The following is a 13,742-nucleotide window of genomic DNA, read 5'->3' as shown; positions in this document are numbered from 1 at the left end:
CCCCTTAGCTAGGCAAGGTTGGCCAAGGTCTATAAGGTCTGTTCTATAAGGTCATTCCGTCCTCATTTCCTCGGCAGTCGCAGCGATCGGCAAAGCCAGCCCTCCGTGCCTGAGATCGCATCGAGCCCCTGCCCTGCTCCCCACGGCGGGGGGTGGCTGCACAGACCCCCCCCCCCCCGCTGCAGTGCCATGCCTCTGCCCGGAGGATGCAGGTCCCGGCCAGGCACCCGGCAGGGGCCAGAATGCTGCTAATTAGTAAAATTACATTTGGGAGAAAGCCGGCGGTGTGTGGCGGAGGGCGAGGGCTGCCCAGCACAGCACCAGAGGGACAGACCCGGGAGGGGTGCGCCCACACAGTGCCCAGGGATGGGAAAAACCTCTTGGACAGCAGGAGCAATGGGGTTGACGGCACTCCAGACTCCAGCACTGCCCAAAAACACCATCTGCCAAAAAAAAAAAAAAAAAAAACCACCCCATGGCTTTGCCACAACATCCTGCTGGTGCAAGGGTCAGTTGGCCCCGGAGGGATTGGGGGGAGGGAGGGGTCCTTCATCGGGGCTTCCTCGAGCCACCACGTACGTATGGAGCAACAAACCACCACGTCCATCGCGTGTCCGCGGGGCGTCCCCCTGAGCCAGCAGCTCCTCGGGCTCGCCAGGGACTGAGTCCCTGCCCTAGATACTGGGGGGGGCCGGGGGGCTGTCCTGGGCTGCACTGGGGGCCCCCTCACCCCCCGCTCCTGTTGCACTCGCTGCTTCTTCAGCACCTGGATTTTGGGGAGGGGGCTCGGTGGGTTGCTCTTTGCCTAGCTTTTTGCTTCCTTCCTCCTCCTCCTCGGGAGGGGGTTTCTGCTCCTCCCGGGCCCCGTTGGCCAGCGGCGCCTTGGTGGGGGACTTGAGGTTCTGAGCGGCAGCGAGGATGTCTGCCTGCAGCTGCCGGCTGCAGTCGAGGGGCTCCTCGGCGCCAGGGTCGGGGGCTTTTTCGGGCACCTCGCTGAAAGCCCGGGTCCCCCCCGCCTTGTCCCGCTGGTCCACGTACTTCTTCTTGGGGAAGGAGGAGGGGTAGTAGGCGGATGCCTTGTGCTTCTGCCGGACGATGACAGCGGCGCAGATGATGAAGAGGAGGACGAAGGCCAGCGAGCCCACCACCACCACCAGCAGCATGTACTCCTTGAAGAAGTCCACCAGCCTGTCCAGCATGCTGCCCGGCGCAGAGCTGTTGGTGACTGTGGTCCCCACCGCATCCCCTGCCGTCGGGCCGGTCCCCGGTGTCACGCGGTGGACAGGCGGTGTGGCCGAGACCTCCTCGCCATCTCCGCTGCCCCCGCCATCAGGCAGCACCGCGGCGTGCCGGGGCGCTGCCGAACACACCGGGGCCGCCGCCAGCACCAGCAGCAGCAGCCACGTGCCCATCGCTGGCTGCACCGCCATCTCCCCTGCGGCTCGTGCACGGCAGCCTGCGGGATGCAGAGGGGAGGGCGAAACGTTAACACCCCGACGGAGCAAGACCCCCGAGCCCTGCTCCAAGTGAAGCCCTGTGCTGCACCCACCCCGAGCCCTGCGTGCGGCTCTGGCACAGAGGGACAAGCACAAGCGTCGAACGACCAATGGTTAGCTCGGGGCAAGGTTTATTCACCCGGCAAATTTCCTTAAGAAAAGCAAAACACAGCTCCAGTTTCCTTGCCCCGGCGCCGAGCAAGGGTCTGCGTTTGTTTTGCAACGGCGTGCTGCAAAAATAGATGGAAACCAGCTGAATCGAATTGCTCAAGCCTGGGGGATACTGCGTGCACGGCGAGGGGACCGGGGCTGCCGCCAACAGCCAGCTTCAGACAACGGTCATTTGGCTGATTAGAAAATTCCTGAAAAATTGAGGTTTCCAGTGGAAACTTTGACACAGGCGACGCTGCAGATGGGCCAGCCCCCGGCGTGAGCGGCATTTCCCAACCGCTCGTCCCGGCACGGACCGTTACAAATGATTCCCAGCTTGAGCACTGCTAAAAATAGGTTGGCGGCAGGATTTCACCCGGTGCCGCTGCGGTGGCCGAGTGGTGCCGGAGCGGGGCGCGGGACCCCCCAGAGCCTTTGCAAGGGGGCAGCCCTGGAGCTGGGGGGGCAGTGAACGGGGGGTCCGGGGGTCCCAGCTGCCCGAGCATCCCTGGTGAAGGGTGAAGGCCGGCTCCTTTCCCTTGCCGTGCCGCGCTCCTCTGTGCTGGATGGGGCTGGATCTGCCCCACGCCAGCACCCACAGCCCACGGCACGTTGTAGGACATGGGGCGAGTGTTTTCCCATCCCCACACGCAGCCCAAAGCGATAAGCCCGGGCGAGCCCCGAGCCAGGCTCTGCACCCCTGCGGGGTTTGGGATTGGGGTGTGACCGTCCCCAGCACGTCGCGGCATGTCCCCGGGGGACAGTAGCGTGTTTCGGCTGTGCCACGCCATGCAACGCCATCGAGCCATTCCCGGAGCTCTCCCCTCTGCAAGGCCCCACAAGAAGGTCTCATGAACCAGCCCCCCGGGCCCATCGGCAGGGACCCCCCAGGACAATTCCCCCAAACTTGGGCCCCCCCAAATCCCAACCCGCCTCCCATTTTCCCCCCAAACAAACACAGCCCAGCAGCGCTGCAAACCAGGAGGGACTCCAGCAGCGGCACTTGGCTTTCAGGCTCCTTCCCAGCTGCAAAATCTGGTTTGCATTAAACCAGAGCAAACAAGCAGAGGCGGGAGGCCCCCCCCAGACCCCTGGACCCCCGACCCTCCCGGCTCCCTGCAGGCATCGCCACCCCCATGGGCTCTGGGCTTGCTGCAGTAATGGTGGCACCTCCAGGACGAGGGGTTTTGCGGGGCTGGGACAAGCACCTTCATCCTCCCCCTCCGCCGCCTTCGTTGCAGAGGGGCCCCTTGGCTGCGGCAGAGAGAGGGGTCCCAGGGAAGGTGAAGGCATTAATTTGCCATTAGCAAGCGGAGCTGACGAGCAGCCATGGAGGGGCTGACCGAAGCCCAAATCAGGGCCTGTCACTGCGGCCATCACCACCCCTCCATCCCCATCCCCGTCTCCATCCTGCCCCATCCCCATCCTCGCCCACCCCCAGACCCACAGCGCGTCCCCGGCTCCGGCATGGCCGGACGCAGGCAAACCCCGCTCCGCTTCTCTCCGCTCCCCAAACACTCAGGAAAGTCACGATTTTGATGTTGTCCAGGCGCAGCATCCTCCAAACCGTGCCTGGGTGCACGGCCGCGCGGCTGGCTCCATCCCATGTCCCACCGCGGGCACCGTGCCCAGCCCTCGCTGCGGCAGCCCTGGCTGTGGGGCAGCCTGAGCCCCACTAAGGAACCACCCCAAAATGGGGGGGCCGGGCTGGCATTGCCGGTGGGATCCTCACCTTGCCTGCAGCCGCCGCGTTGGCGGGAGGGAGCCGGGAGGACAGGGTCTGTCCCGCACACCTCGCCTCCTTGCGCCCCTTTCTGCTGCCTGCCGGGATGGAGCCTCCTCCTTCTCCTTCTCCTCCTCCTCCTCCTCCTCCTCCTCCTCCTTCTCCTCCTCCTGAGCCGCAGCCCGGGACCAGCTTGTTCTCATTAGGGCTGGTTTGGGGAGGGAGTGTGGGAGGCCAGCGAGGGGCAGGCAGCCCCCAGCCCCCTCCCAGCCAAAACCCAGCTGGGGTCTGGGGGGGCTTCCCGGCCTCTTGCCCCTCCAGCAAAAGGGGGAGCCCCGGTGCCCCCTGTCACCCCGGCAGTGCTGCTGGAAGGGGACGCTTTTTGGGGTGCAAGTGGGGAAGGGGGTCACAAGGGAGGTTTGTTGCAAAGGTTGTTTTGCCCATGAGGACAGAGGTCAAACTCCATCCCATGGCCACGTGGCTGAGCTGCCATGGTGGGATAGGGGTGCTGGCACCCCCAAAATGCCTCCCGGTGATGCCGTGCTGGGAGCGGGCACAGCTCCTACCCAGCTGCCTTTCACTATGTGCCTGGGCACCAGCACCCCAGCCCAGGGCTGGATCCTGCCCCCATGCCCAGCCCTGCAAGCCCAAATCCTGCCGTCCCACCAGGGCACCGGCACGAGCCGGTGGGGCACGGCCACCGCGGCCACACAGTGCCCAGGGGTCAAGGGGGACAGGGAGGGTTTCGGGCTCAGTGCCCTGGCATTACCGGAGGCTGGCAGTGTGGCACAGGGCCAGACAGCACTTGGGAACCCCCCGCCTTCATTTCAGGAGATCATTTCCTAAACACCCCAGCCTGGAAATGCTCTGGCACAGGCACATCTGTCTCAGGGCGCAGGCAGGGGTGCAGGCAGGGGTGCAGAAAACCACCCCTGCGGTTCCCCAGGCCAATGCAGCAGCGGTGGCCACGCAGCTCCCCAGGGCATGGTCTCCAGGTTGGGGGTCCGGGGACATCGCCTGGGGCCCTCCACCCGGCATCCCTCTGTCCACCCCCCCTTTGCAGTCCCCTCTGCCTCGGCTGAAGTTGCTCAAGAGGCTGCAGCCGCCGGCGGTGACCTCATCCTCTTGCTATTCGCCTCTGCGTTGCCTCCCAGGGGACCCGGCCAGATCCCCCAAAAAAAGCCATCGCCGGCGCCTGGGGACTGCGACCACCGTGGGGCTGGGGGTGAGGGTGCCCATTCCCATCACCGCTAGCACTGGGAAGCCAGAGGGAAACCGGCGCTGTTTGGGTTTCTCCGGCGTCGCCGAACGTAATCGTGGCTCCCAGAAATAACGGGTCCGTCCGCCTGTCTGCAGCTGGCGGCTCCGTGCAGCCGCTGGAGCGGCTTTTCCAGGCCTTAAGTGATCAGCACTGAAATCTTAGAGGGGAAGGGGGAAAGGCGAGGGGAGGCCGAGGGGTGCGAGGGCGGCCGCGCTGCCGAGCCGAGCTGGCCTGGAGGAGTGCCAGCGGCATCCAGACTTGCTCCTGCAGCCCAGATGGGGATGGGGCTGCGATTCCACTCCGTGCGCCCACTGATGCCGGTGTTGGGCTGAGCCTCCTTGTCCAGGGTCCCCATCCCTCCCTGGCCAGGGTCCCCATCCCTCCAAGGCAAGGGTCCCCATCCCTCCTTGTCCAGGGTCCCCATTCCTCCCTGGCCAGGGTCCCCATCCCTCCAAGGCAAGGGTCCCCATTCCTCCCTGGCCAGGGTCCCCCCCCTTCCCCAGTCGTGGTCCCCACTGTCCCCATCCGGGGTCCCTGTCCCTGTCCTGGGCTCTTCCCGGGGTGGCCAAGGCGCAGGGATGGGCAGCCCCCGGTGCCAGCACACCCCGGCCATTACGATGCCGTTTTTGCCTGCGGCTGGGGAGGGCTCGGCCCCTCGGCACTGGGCAGGGCTGTGCCGCCCGGGCCCCGCTTTGTAATTTGGGGCAGCTGGAACGTGGGGACACACAGGGCTCGGCTCCGCGGCACAGCCAGCCCGAGGTAACCTGCAATTTGAGACATTTCGGCCCTGCTCTGCTTGTAATTTGCTCTGTGGGGCTGCGCTTTGCTGTGCCAGCGAAAAACCCAGGGGGGACGGATCCTGCGGAGCTGCACCACGGCGTGCAGAGCACCGTGCCCAGCAGAGCACCGTGCCACACACAGCACCATGCAAAGCACCACGCACAGCATCATGCCGCCATCATGCACTGCATCGTGCACAGCGTCGTGCAGAGCCCCGTGCCACACGCAGCCCCGTGCACCGTGCTCTGCCCTCCCACTGCACGGCACAGGGGCTTGCTGGGGCGGTGTGCCCCGAGGATCCAGCCGTGACGCTGGCTGGAGCCCGGGCAGCACCACGGCCACGCGCGCTGGCTTCCTGCAGATTCCTCTGCCGTGAGCTGGGAGATGGCAGCCCGACAGGACCTGCTGACTACGCCAAATAGGGCGATTCCCGGCTCCTGGCAGATGGCTCGTGCTTCGGCGGTGGAGGAAAGTTTATCCTCACTGCTCGCTGGGCTCCCAAAGCGGTAGATGCAGGGCAGGCACGGGGCTGGGCGAGAGCAGGAGCAATCACTCCGACCTGCAACCATCCGCTTTTTGGGGACCCACCAGCCTCATCCCTGTCTGGAGCGGGGGCAGAGGCTGGATGAGCCGCTGTGGGACCAAGCCAGGCGCTGGGAGCACCCCTTTGCCTCCGAGAGAAAGGGCTGGAGGGGCTGGGGGTGACAGCGGTCCCCACGGGCTCCCACTCCCCAGCCTGGGCCCAAGAGTCTTGGGGCACATAAACCTCTGTGCCTGTTACGGCTGAGCCATGAACTCCTGCGGCTGCTTTTTGGCACGGCAGGGCGCCAGTATCTGCATGCACGGGGACACAGTAGGGGCAGAGCAGGGTGGCATCACCCAGGATACCAGGCCGTCCCATCTGGGGACCGGCCACCGCCGCCGGCTGCAGATCCCCTCGCCTGCGCTGACTCACCATAAACATTTACATTGACAGGAGGGAGCAGGGCCAGCGGGGCCAACGAGGCTGCTGGGCCCCAGATGGAAAACATCAGAAGCACAGCACGAATGTAAACAGGCGGCGGGGCTGGGGTGGCCGGGGCGCAGGTGAGCCGCCGCACTGCCAACCCGCCCATGGGACGGCCACCCCCCGAAAGCGGCTTTCGAGGTGGCTGCGCAGCCAGGTCCCAGCTCGGGACGGGGTGGCACAGCGATGGCTCGAGCGCGTGCTGAAACGCTTCGCTGCCCAAGCGTGCGCTGCAAATGTCGAGGGCGGTGTAAGCTGCCCGGTGGGGTTGAGGATGGGGAGGTGGGGATGGGAATGGCAAAGCTGGCAGGGCAGGGGTGGGGATGGAGAGATGGGGATGTTGAGCCTGGCCACAGCGGGGATGGGCATGGAGGGATGGGGACACCGAGCCCAACTGGGGCAGGGATGGGGATATGAGGATCAGGATGCTGAGCCTGGTGGGGCCGGGATGCGGATGGAGAGACAGGGATGCTGAGCCTGGCTGGGGCAGGGATGGGGATGTGGGAACACTGAGCCTGGCAGGGCAGGGACAGTCCTGGGCGATTTCTGCTCCCTTGCGTGGTTCCCCCAGGACCGGGCACAGGGAAGGGCTCGGGCTGGTGGCTCGAGGGGTGACCAACACCTGCACACCGGGGGGAGGTGGGACCTGGGAACAAACCTGAGCCTTCTTCAGCCCCTGGGTGCAGGCAAGATGGTTGGGACCCTCAGTGGCCACTCATGGCTTTGCTCTCCCCATCCCTCCTGGCCCCAGCCACAGCCAGGCAGGGACAGCCCGGGCCAGTGCCACCCTATGAGGCCAAGAGCCTGCGACCACCATTTGCTCACCAGGGGTGATCCTTGGGTGCACCGGCAGCGCACGGGACCACCCTGACAGGCAGTGATGGTCCCGGAGGCATCACCTCACCTCGCTGCAGGCGACGGCAGGGCAGGAACACGTTACGCCACAAGCGCACCCATTGCTGCCCCCCCCCCGCCTCCGCTGGCATTTCCGCCCCGGCACCGCCACCCTTTCCGCTCCCATGCCGCAGCACGAGGCCAAGCCCCACAAGGGGAAGGGGTCCTGGGGGCTGCGGTCCCCAACTGCTCCCCTGGGGTCTGGGCCCCTGCCTGGTGAGGGGTGGCTGCGGGTTTCATTTCTGCTCCCCGCCCCGGGGGGCTGGGGCTGCTTCTCGGGGAGGAGGATGGAGAAGCGAAATTTCAGCAGGGGGATGTGGGCAGGTGGTGGAGCAGGGGGGGGACGGGGGGCTGGGGGGCACCGTCCCTACCAGGAAGAGACCACCATGTCCGGGTAACGCTTTAATGGGATCAGCCTCGAGGGCTGAGCTCGCCCTGGGGGAAAGCAGCTCCCCATCACACTGGTGCAAGTTAAAACACGAACCCAAGGGGATGGGGATTCCCTGCCCATGGCTCCACGCGTGGCAGCACCAGGGACCGGGCACCATGCCCACGGCGCATCTGCCGGCCCCCCAATGCTCTGGGATGCAGGACCCTGTCCCCGCAGCTCAGGAATGCTCTGGCAGGAAGCTGCTGAGAGTCAGGTTGTCACCATCAGCCTCAGAGCTGCCATCGAGCAGCAGCTTTGGCCGCCGGGCCCGGCCGGGCTTGGGGCCGTTGGTGGCCACCTCGCCGTCGGGCAACAGGGAAGAGATGCAGACCATCTCGGTGTGGCTGAGCCGGCGGTGTGCCGTCCGTGCCCGTCGCCAGAGCAGGGTACCCAGCACCCCCGTGCACACCATGAAGGTGGCAGCCACCAGCGCCAGCAGCAGGATGGCCAGCAGGCACTTGCTCATCACCCTGCTGGGGTCCCAAGGGGCTGAACGAGTCGGTGCGGGGGGAGGTCCGGTTTTCTTGACTTTCTTGTAACCTGTGGTGGTGAGGCCAAGGGCTGGGGGGGTCACTGAGCTTGGCCCCGCAGAGGAGCTGCTGTTCATGCTACTGGCCACTGTCCCCTCCTTGCTGAGCGACGTGAGCTGGCTGAAGACGGTGGTGATGCTTTTTTGGGGTGCTGCCTGTGTGCTGGGCTCCACCGGTGGTGCAAAGCTCAGCAGCAGGTCGGGATCAGGGGAATCAGTCTCATCCTGCAGATCAGCTGTGGTCGGCACTACAAGTGCCCGGTGCAGGCTGGCATTGGTGCTGGGTGCTGGTGGTGGTGCAGAGCTCAGCAGCAGGTCGGGATCAGCGGACTCGGTCTCATCCTGCAGATCAGCTGTGGTTGGCACTGCAAGCGCCCGGTGCAGGCTGGCATGGTTGCTGGGCGCTGGTGGTGGTGCAGAGCTCAGCAGCAGGTCAGGATCAGGGGAATCGGTCTCATCCTGCAGATCAGCTGTGGTTGGCACTGCAAGTGCCCGGTGCAGGCTGGCATTGGTGCTGGGCGCTGGTGGTGGTGCAGAGCTCAGCAGCAGGTCGGGCTCGGGAGAATCGGTCTCGTCCAGGGGATTGGCTGTGGTCGGCACCACGAGCATCCCGTGCAGGCTGGTGTTGGTGCCAGGGTCTGCCAGCAGCGCAGAGCCCAGCAGCAGGTTAGGCTCGGGGGAATTGGTGTCGTTGCTGCTGGGCATCCCGGTGGCTGCACGGCCATGCCCCGATGTCGCGGCGGTGGCGCTGGGCTGCTGCCCGCCGTCAGCCCTCTTCCTGCGGGAGAGCAGCAGGGGCTCAGCCTGCGCCTGCCCGGCCGCCCCCCAGACCCACTGCACGCCGCGGTGCTGCCCCAGCTCCGGCACCAGCACGGCCCCACACGCCCACAGGGTGCTCAGCACCAGCATCACCAGCACGGCCCAGCCCGCTGCCATGGGACCTGCGGGGGGAACAGAGGGGCAGATGAAATAGGGGCCCCGCTCCCTGAGAGAGGACGCCGAGCTCCATCTTTCAGGCTGGAAATGGCCCCAAGGAGGGACAGCACATGAGTGAAGAGTCCTCCTCCCCTCCCAGAGAGGGGCCCTGCGTTTTGGAGGCCTGGAGGATGGGAACACCGACCTCCTCCAGCTGCGGCCGGCAGAGCCGAGCTGCCTCCACCTGCGGGAGCTTGGCCCCGCTGGCTCCGCTTGAGAAGAAAGTTTTGAAAAGGAAGTTGAGTGTCTGGAAATGGGAAACGAGCCGTGATGGAGACGGCTGCTGCGGGACAGGCAGTTGCAGGATGACACCCCGTGCAGAAATGAAACCGCAGGGATGTCGCACACATTTCGATCGAGCCCCCCTGGGTGCCCGTCCTACGCCTCCGCCGGCCGGGCTGGTGTGGGGCTCCCGGGCCGAGGCCACCATGTGCCTGTGCATCTGTGCTGGAGCAGGAGGAGAGGCAAACCCACCCCAAATCCCCTCCTCGTTACACCAACGGCCCCCCAGCAGCCGCGGTGGGTGGAGGCCAGCGACGTCCCTGTGTCACCACACCCAAAAGCATCCAAACGCCGATCAGTGCTCCCCCAGCACCGAGCATCCCCGGGAGGCTCCCACATCCCCAAAGCGCCCACCCGCCTCCTAAAAACCCCAGGGGCCAGCACTGCACGGAGCGTGGTACCCCCTGGGGACCCACGCACACCCCAAGGGGGACCCCGAGCGTCCCCTTTGCACCCACACCATCGCCGGGGCTGAGCCCCAATCTGGCACCCCCCCACCGGGGCTCACCTCTGCCGGGGGACTCCAGGGGACCCCGAGCTGCAGCGCCAGCAGGCATCACCAGCAAGGGCCCGGCTGTGCCGGCACGGGGACGCGAGGGCAGCCCTGAGGCCGGGTAACCACTGAAACCCGAGGGGTGTCGCGGGCCACCCTCTGCCTTCGCCTCCCGCCCGGGCAGGGAAGGAAAGGTGGGTGCGGAAGAGCGGCTGTGGTTTCGGAGAGCCCGGTGGGGGAAGGACGTCACGCAGGGAGCGGGGCCGCACGCACCCACCAGCGAGGGTGGCCGAGATGTGGAGTGCACCCCAAAAAGGGGCCTCCCGTCCCTCCCCGGCGTGCTGGGTGCCCTGTGGGAGGCCCCCGGCCGGCTTGGCCCCACTGGTGGCTCTGCCGAGCTGCGTGCTGGGGCTTGCGCCGCCCCAAAAGCAGAAGTGACGGCAAACCTGGTGCCAGGGCTGCCAGCCCCTCCCCAGCATGGTGTGGGCATGAACAGGATGGGGGGGGCAGATCATGGTGCACCGAGAGGGGACACGGAGGTACCCCAACACCGGCAAACGGTCTTTGCATGCAAGGAGGAGGAAGAGGAGGTGAGGGCGAGGGCCTGGCTCAATGCATTTGCAGAGCCCTTGTGCCCTCAGGGCCCTTCTCCTGGCACCAGTGTCCCCAGGATGGTGGCCGAGGAGCTCTCGGGGGGCTGCGGGGGCCACCGGGCGTTGTCCGGGGCTGCATGGCACTGCACCAGCTGGCAAATACCCTGCCCTAACCGCAAGCACCGGCGCGGCAGCAGGCAGGAGGTGCAGCCGCAGGAAGGGTGCTGCAAGAGCACATCCGCAGCAAACGCCCTGCGGCTGCTGCCCAGGGCCGTAAACAGCCCCACCGCCTCCGCCTCCACCCCCGCAGGACCATCAACCCCCCATGCCATGGGCTGGATTTGCCCCATCCCTCCTCAAAATCTCCTGGCCATGGGGGCTGGAAGAGGGTCCCGGTCCCTGCCGGCCCCAGATCACTCATGGGAAAACATGCACAGAAAATTGGGTTCAGGCCTGCAGGAGCACCTGCAGCGGAGGGATGAGCATCCCCTGGGATGGGTCCCGGGCGTGCACGGGTGGCCAGGGAGCTTTGCCTCTCCGAGAGTATCCTTGTCCCACCCCAGGTACAGCCGGGCCTTCGGCGTTGTGCCGGGGTCAGGGTGTACCGGAGACAGCTGAAGGTGGTTGTGAAATGCAGGGTGAAACGCCGCAGCCCTGGGGAGGCTGCGCTGGGAGAAGGTTCTCAATCCTGGACAGGGACTGAGTGATGCCATTTCCAGCCTGGGCTTTCTTTGCTGTTGCAGGGTTTCCTGCACCCTTGAAGCAGGTTTCAGCTGGGGAAGAGCAGAACAAGGTCCCCCAGCTCCAGGGCAACCCCCAGCCAGTGCCATTCCTTCCAGCGACCACATCGCCCCAGTGCCCGCTACCCTGAGACCCCCCAGCAAGTCCATGCCACCGAGTCCCGCATCCAGCCAAGCTCTTGGGTTCACTCGCAGGGAAATCACGAGCGAGTCCACACACAGCCCCGGGGATGGGCCCCGGCTCTCCTGGGACAGAGCAGACGAGAAGACAGGAGTCCCAGAGGACGGACCCTGCTCAGCCACAACCCCACACGCTCGGGTTTCTATCGCTGTGGTTAAGGGTAGTGCCATCATTTAATAACCTGGTTATTGATAAAACCTAAAGTGCACATGCTAACGGGCAGCGGTTGGGTGCAGGACACAGAGTCAAAGAAAAAGCAAACCAGAGGAAGTTTATAATCAATGACTTTTATCTTTGAAAATGGAAGCAAGTATTTGGACAGATACTATGGCCGCTCTATAAGAGCGCATCTTTCAGGACTTCGCTGGTTCTCTTCTGGGATATCACGGCTACAAAAAGCTTCAGGCACTGACTCCGTTTGAGCCTGGCTAGGCATCAGTTCATTTAAATAAAATACAGGCTATAAACTAAAAACCATGGCGGCCTTTCCTCCGCCCTCCTCAGACCGTCTGCCACACACCGATCTCCTCTGGGCATTTCAATCCAGCGTCTCAGAAAACTTATTTCCCTCCAATTAGAAAAAAACAAAAGGTCCCCAAGCACACAACCCTGAAGTCACGCATACAAATCAACACAGAGATCACCGTTTGGGGGAGCATTACGTTTGGTTTTGTTTTTTTTTTTTTAAAAAAAAAAAAAAAATACACATCATCTCAGCCATTTACTGCAATACAAAAACATCACCAAACATTCAAATAACCCGGAGCGTCTGGACTGTGAATCCAGCATCAGTGGCCATGGACACAGGGCAGGGGATGCTTGTCCCTCCTGCTGTGCTCACCGCTTAAAACAAAAGAAAACCCACTTTTATGAAGCTTTCATGCTATGCAATTGTATCACATCCTCTGTCTCTTCGCGTCCCGTTCTCGTGCCTCTCCAGCTACGTCACCTGGCCATGCCGACAGCACGGTTTCGCCTTCACACACACAGACATCCCTCCAGAACAGAGAATCCTTAATCTGTAAGTTCTGAACATGCAAACACTGGAAAAAAATGGAGAATTTGAGGATTTCTAGCTAACCTAATGGAAAAAAAAATAAAGATCACTTCAGCCTGGATGAAGGGACGTGGCCCCCCGCCGAGCAGCAGCCACCGGGGATGCTCTGGGCAGGGGACGCTGCTCTGGTGCGGCAGCTCCCAAGCACACAAACGTGCACACACATCAGGGGTGCAGTGAGCTGCTTCGGGGATCGATCCCCAGCTGGGACAGGTATTGAGGCTCCTCAGCCGATAGCTCTCAGACACCCGATAGTCTTTGCCCACCTTTGGATGTGACACGGGTTGCCGACATTTCACCAGCACTGCTGGGACGGGCTGTGCCGGGATGGGTAGCACCAATCCAGCCTGGCACAGCTTGCCGGGGTGGCATGGATCCTGTCCGCGCCCCAGGGACACAACCTGGGAGCAGGGACCTGCGCCTGCCCCGTCCCCTGACACAGGCAGCCCCCTCGCACGGGAGACCCCACCTGAGCAGAGGTTTGCTGAGCTGAGGCATCCAAGAAATTCCACAAGGAGTTCACGAGCCCGGCGTGCTCATGGGGTCTCTCCCGCAAGGATTTCAAAGGACCATGTGAGAAACCAGTTCTCCAAACTGGGGTCAAAACCACCTTTCCTAGTCCCTTCCACTCCGAAGGCCTGGGAGTGCAGGGGATGTGGGGATGGAGGTCACTCATCTGATCCGGGAACAAGTAATTTCCTGCAAAGCTTTACAGCAGGGTGGGGTGGTGAGGCAGGAATGATGGAGAGAGGGGGGGGAAAAAAAAAAAATATAAAAAATAACGGAGGCATTTTGTTTCTGGAGACCCGTCATGATAAAGTCACCTATCTACTGCTAATGCTGCTTTGCAAGCAGAGTCTAAATTTCTAACATCAGCACTAAAGTGGGGGGCCAGAGAATTGCAAGCTCACAGATTTTTAAAAGCTTCTTAAAGTCAATGAGCCAAAGAGTGTGGCAGTGCAGAAACAAGTATTTACAGCAACGCATACAGCTGAAATGGACACCATGGAGAACGTGGTGACTGCCAGTGTCCCACGGCTCGTGTCTCCCATGGCACACCTTAAACTTTGTACTCTATGGATAAACGTAAAAACATTTCCTGCCTGAAAGTAACTTCTGCCTCAAAATAAAAAAATGTGGCAAATAAAACAT

At 63.5% G+C, this 13,742-nt stretch overlaps 2 protein-coding genes across 2 annotated transcripts; both read right to left on the bottom strand.

Annotated features, from left to right (window-relative positions):
- Positions 1-674: 674 nt before the first annotated feature.
- On the bottom strand, positions 675-1,430 carry TMEM119 (transmembrane protein 119). Its single transcript, XM_075719293.1, has one exon. It carries the CDS (start codon positions 1,428-1,430, stop codon positions 675-677), a length of 756 nt encoding a protein of 251 aa, XP_075575408.1.
- A 6,488-nt stretch (positions 1,431-7,918) lies between these two features.
- Positions 7,919-12,884, bottom strand: SELPLG (selectin P ligand). Its single transcript, XM_075718969.1, has 2 exons — positions 12,857-12,884; positions 7,919-9,210 (listed from the first exon to the last, which is right to left on the bottom strand). The coding sequence occupies exons 1-2, from the start codon at positions 12,882-12,884 to the stop codon at positions 7,919-7,921; spliced, it is 1,320 nt and encodes a 439-aa protein (XP_075575084.1).
- Positions 12,885-13,742: the final 858 nt, after the last annotated feature.

This window comes from Pelecanus crispus, chromosome 11 (genome assembly GCF_030463565.1).
Source record: "Pelecanus crispus isolate bPelCri1 chromosome 11, bPelCri1.pri, whole genome shotgun sequence".
Classification (NCBI taxonomy): domain Eukaryota; kingdom Metazoa; phylum Chordata; class Aves; order Pelecaniformes; family Pelecanidae; genus Pelecanus; species Pelecanus crispus.
This window is presented reverse-complemented; position numbering and strand designations above follow the sequence as displayed.

Excerpts from the sequence above, each read along its gene's own strand:
- TMEM119 (XM_075719293.1), bottom strand. The coding sequence starts at position 1,430 with ATGGCGGTGCAGCCAGCGATGGGCACGTGGCTGCTGCTGCTGGTGCTG.
- SELPLG (XM_075718969.1), bottom strand. The coding sequence starts at position 12,884 with ATGTCGGCAACCCGTGTCACATCCAAAG. Across the intron at positions 9,211-12,856 it reads AACCCGTGTCACATCCAAAG|GTCCCATGGCAGCGGGCTGG; the intron begins GTGGGCAAAGAC and ends TTCCCCCCGCAG.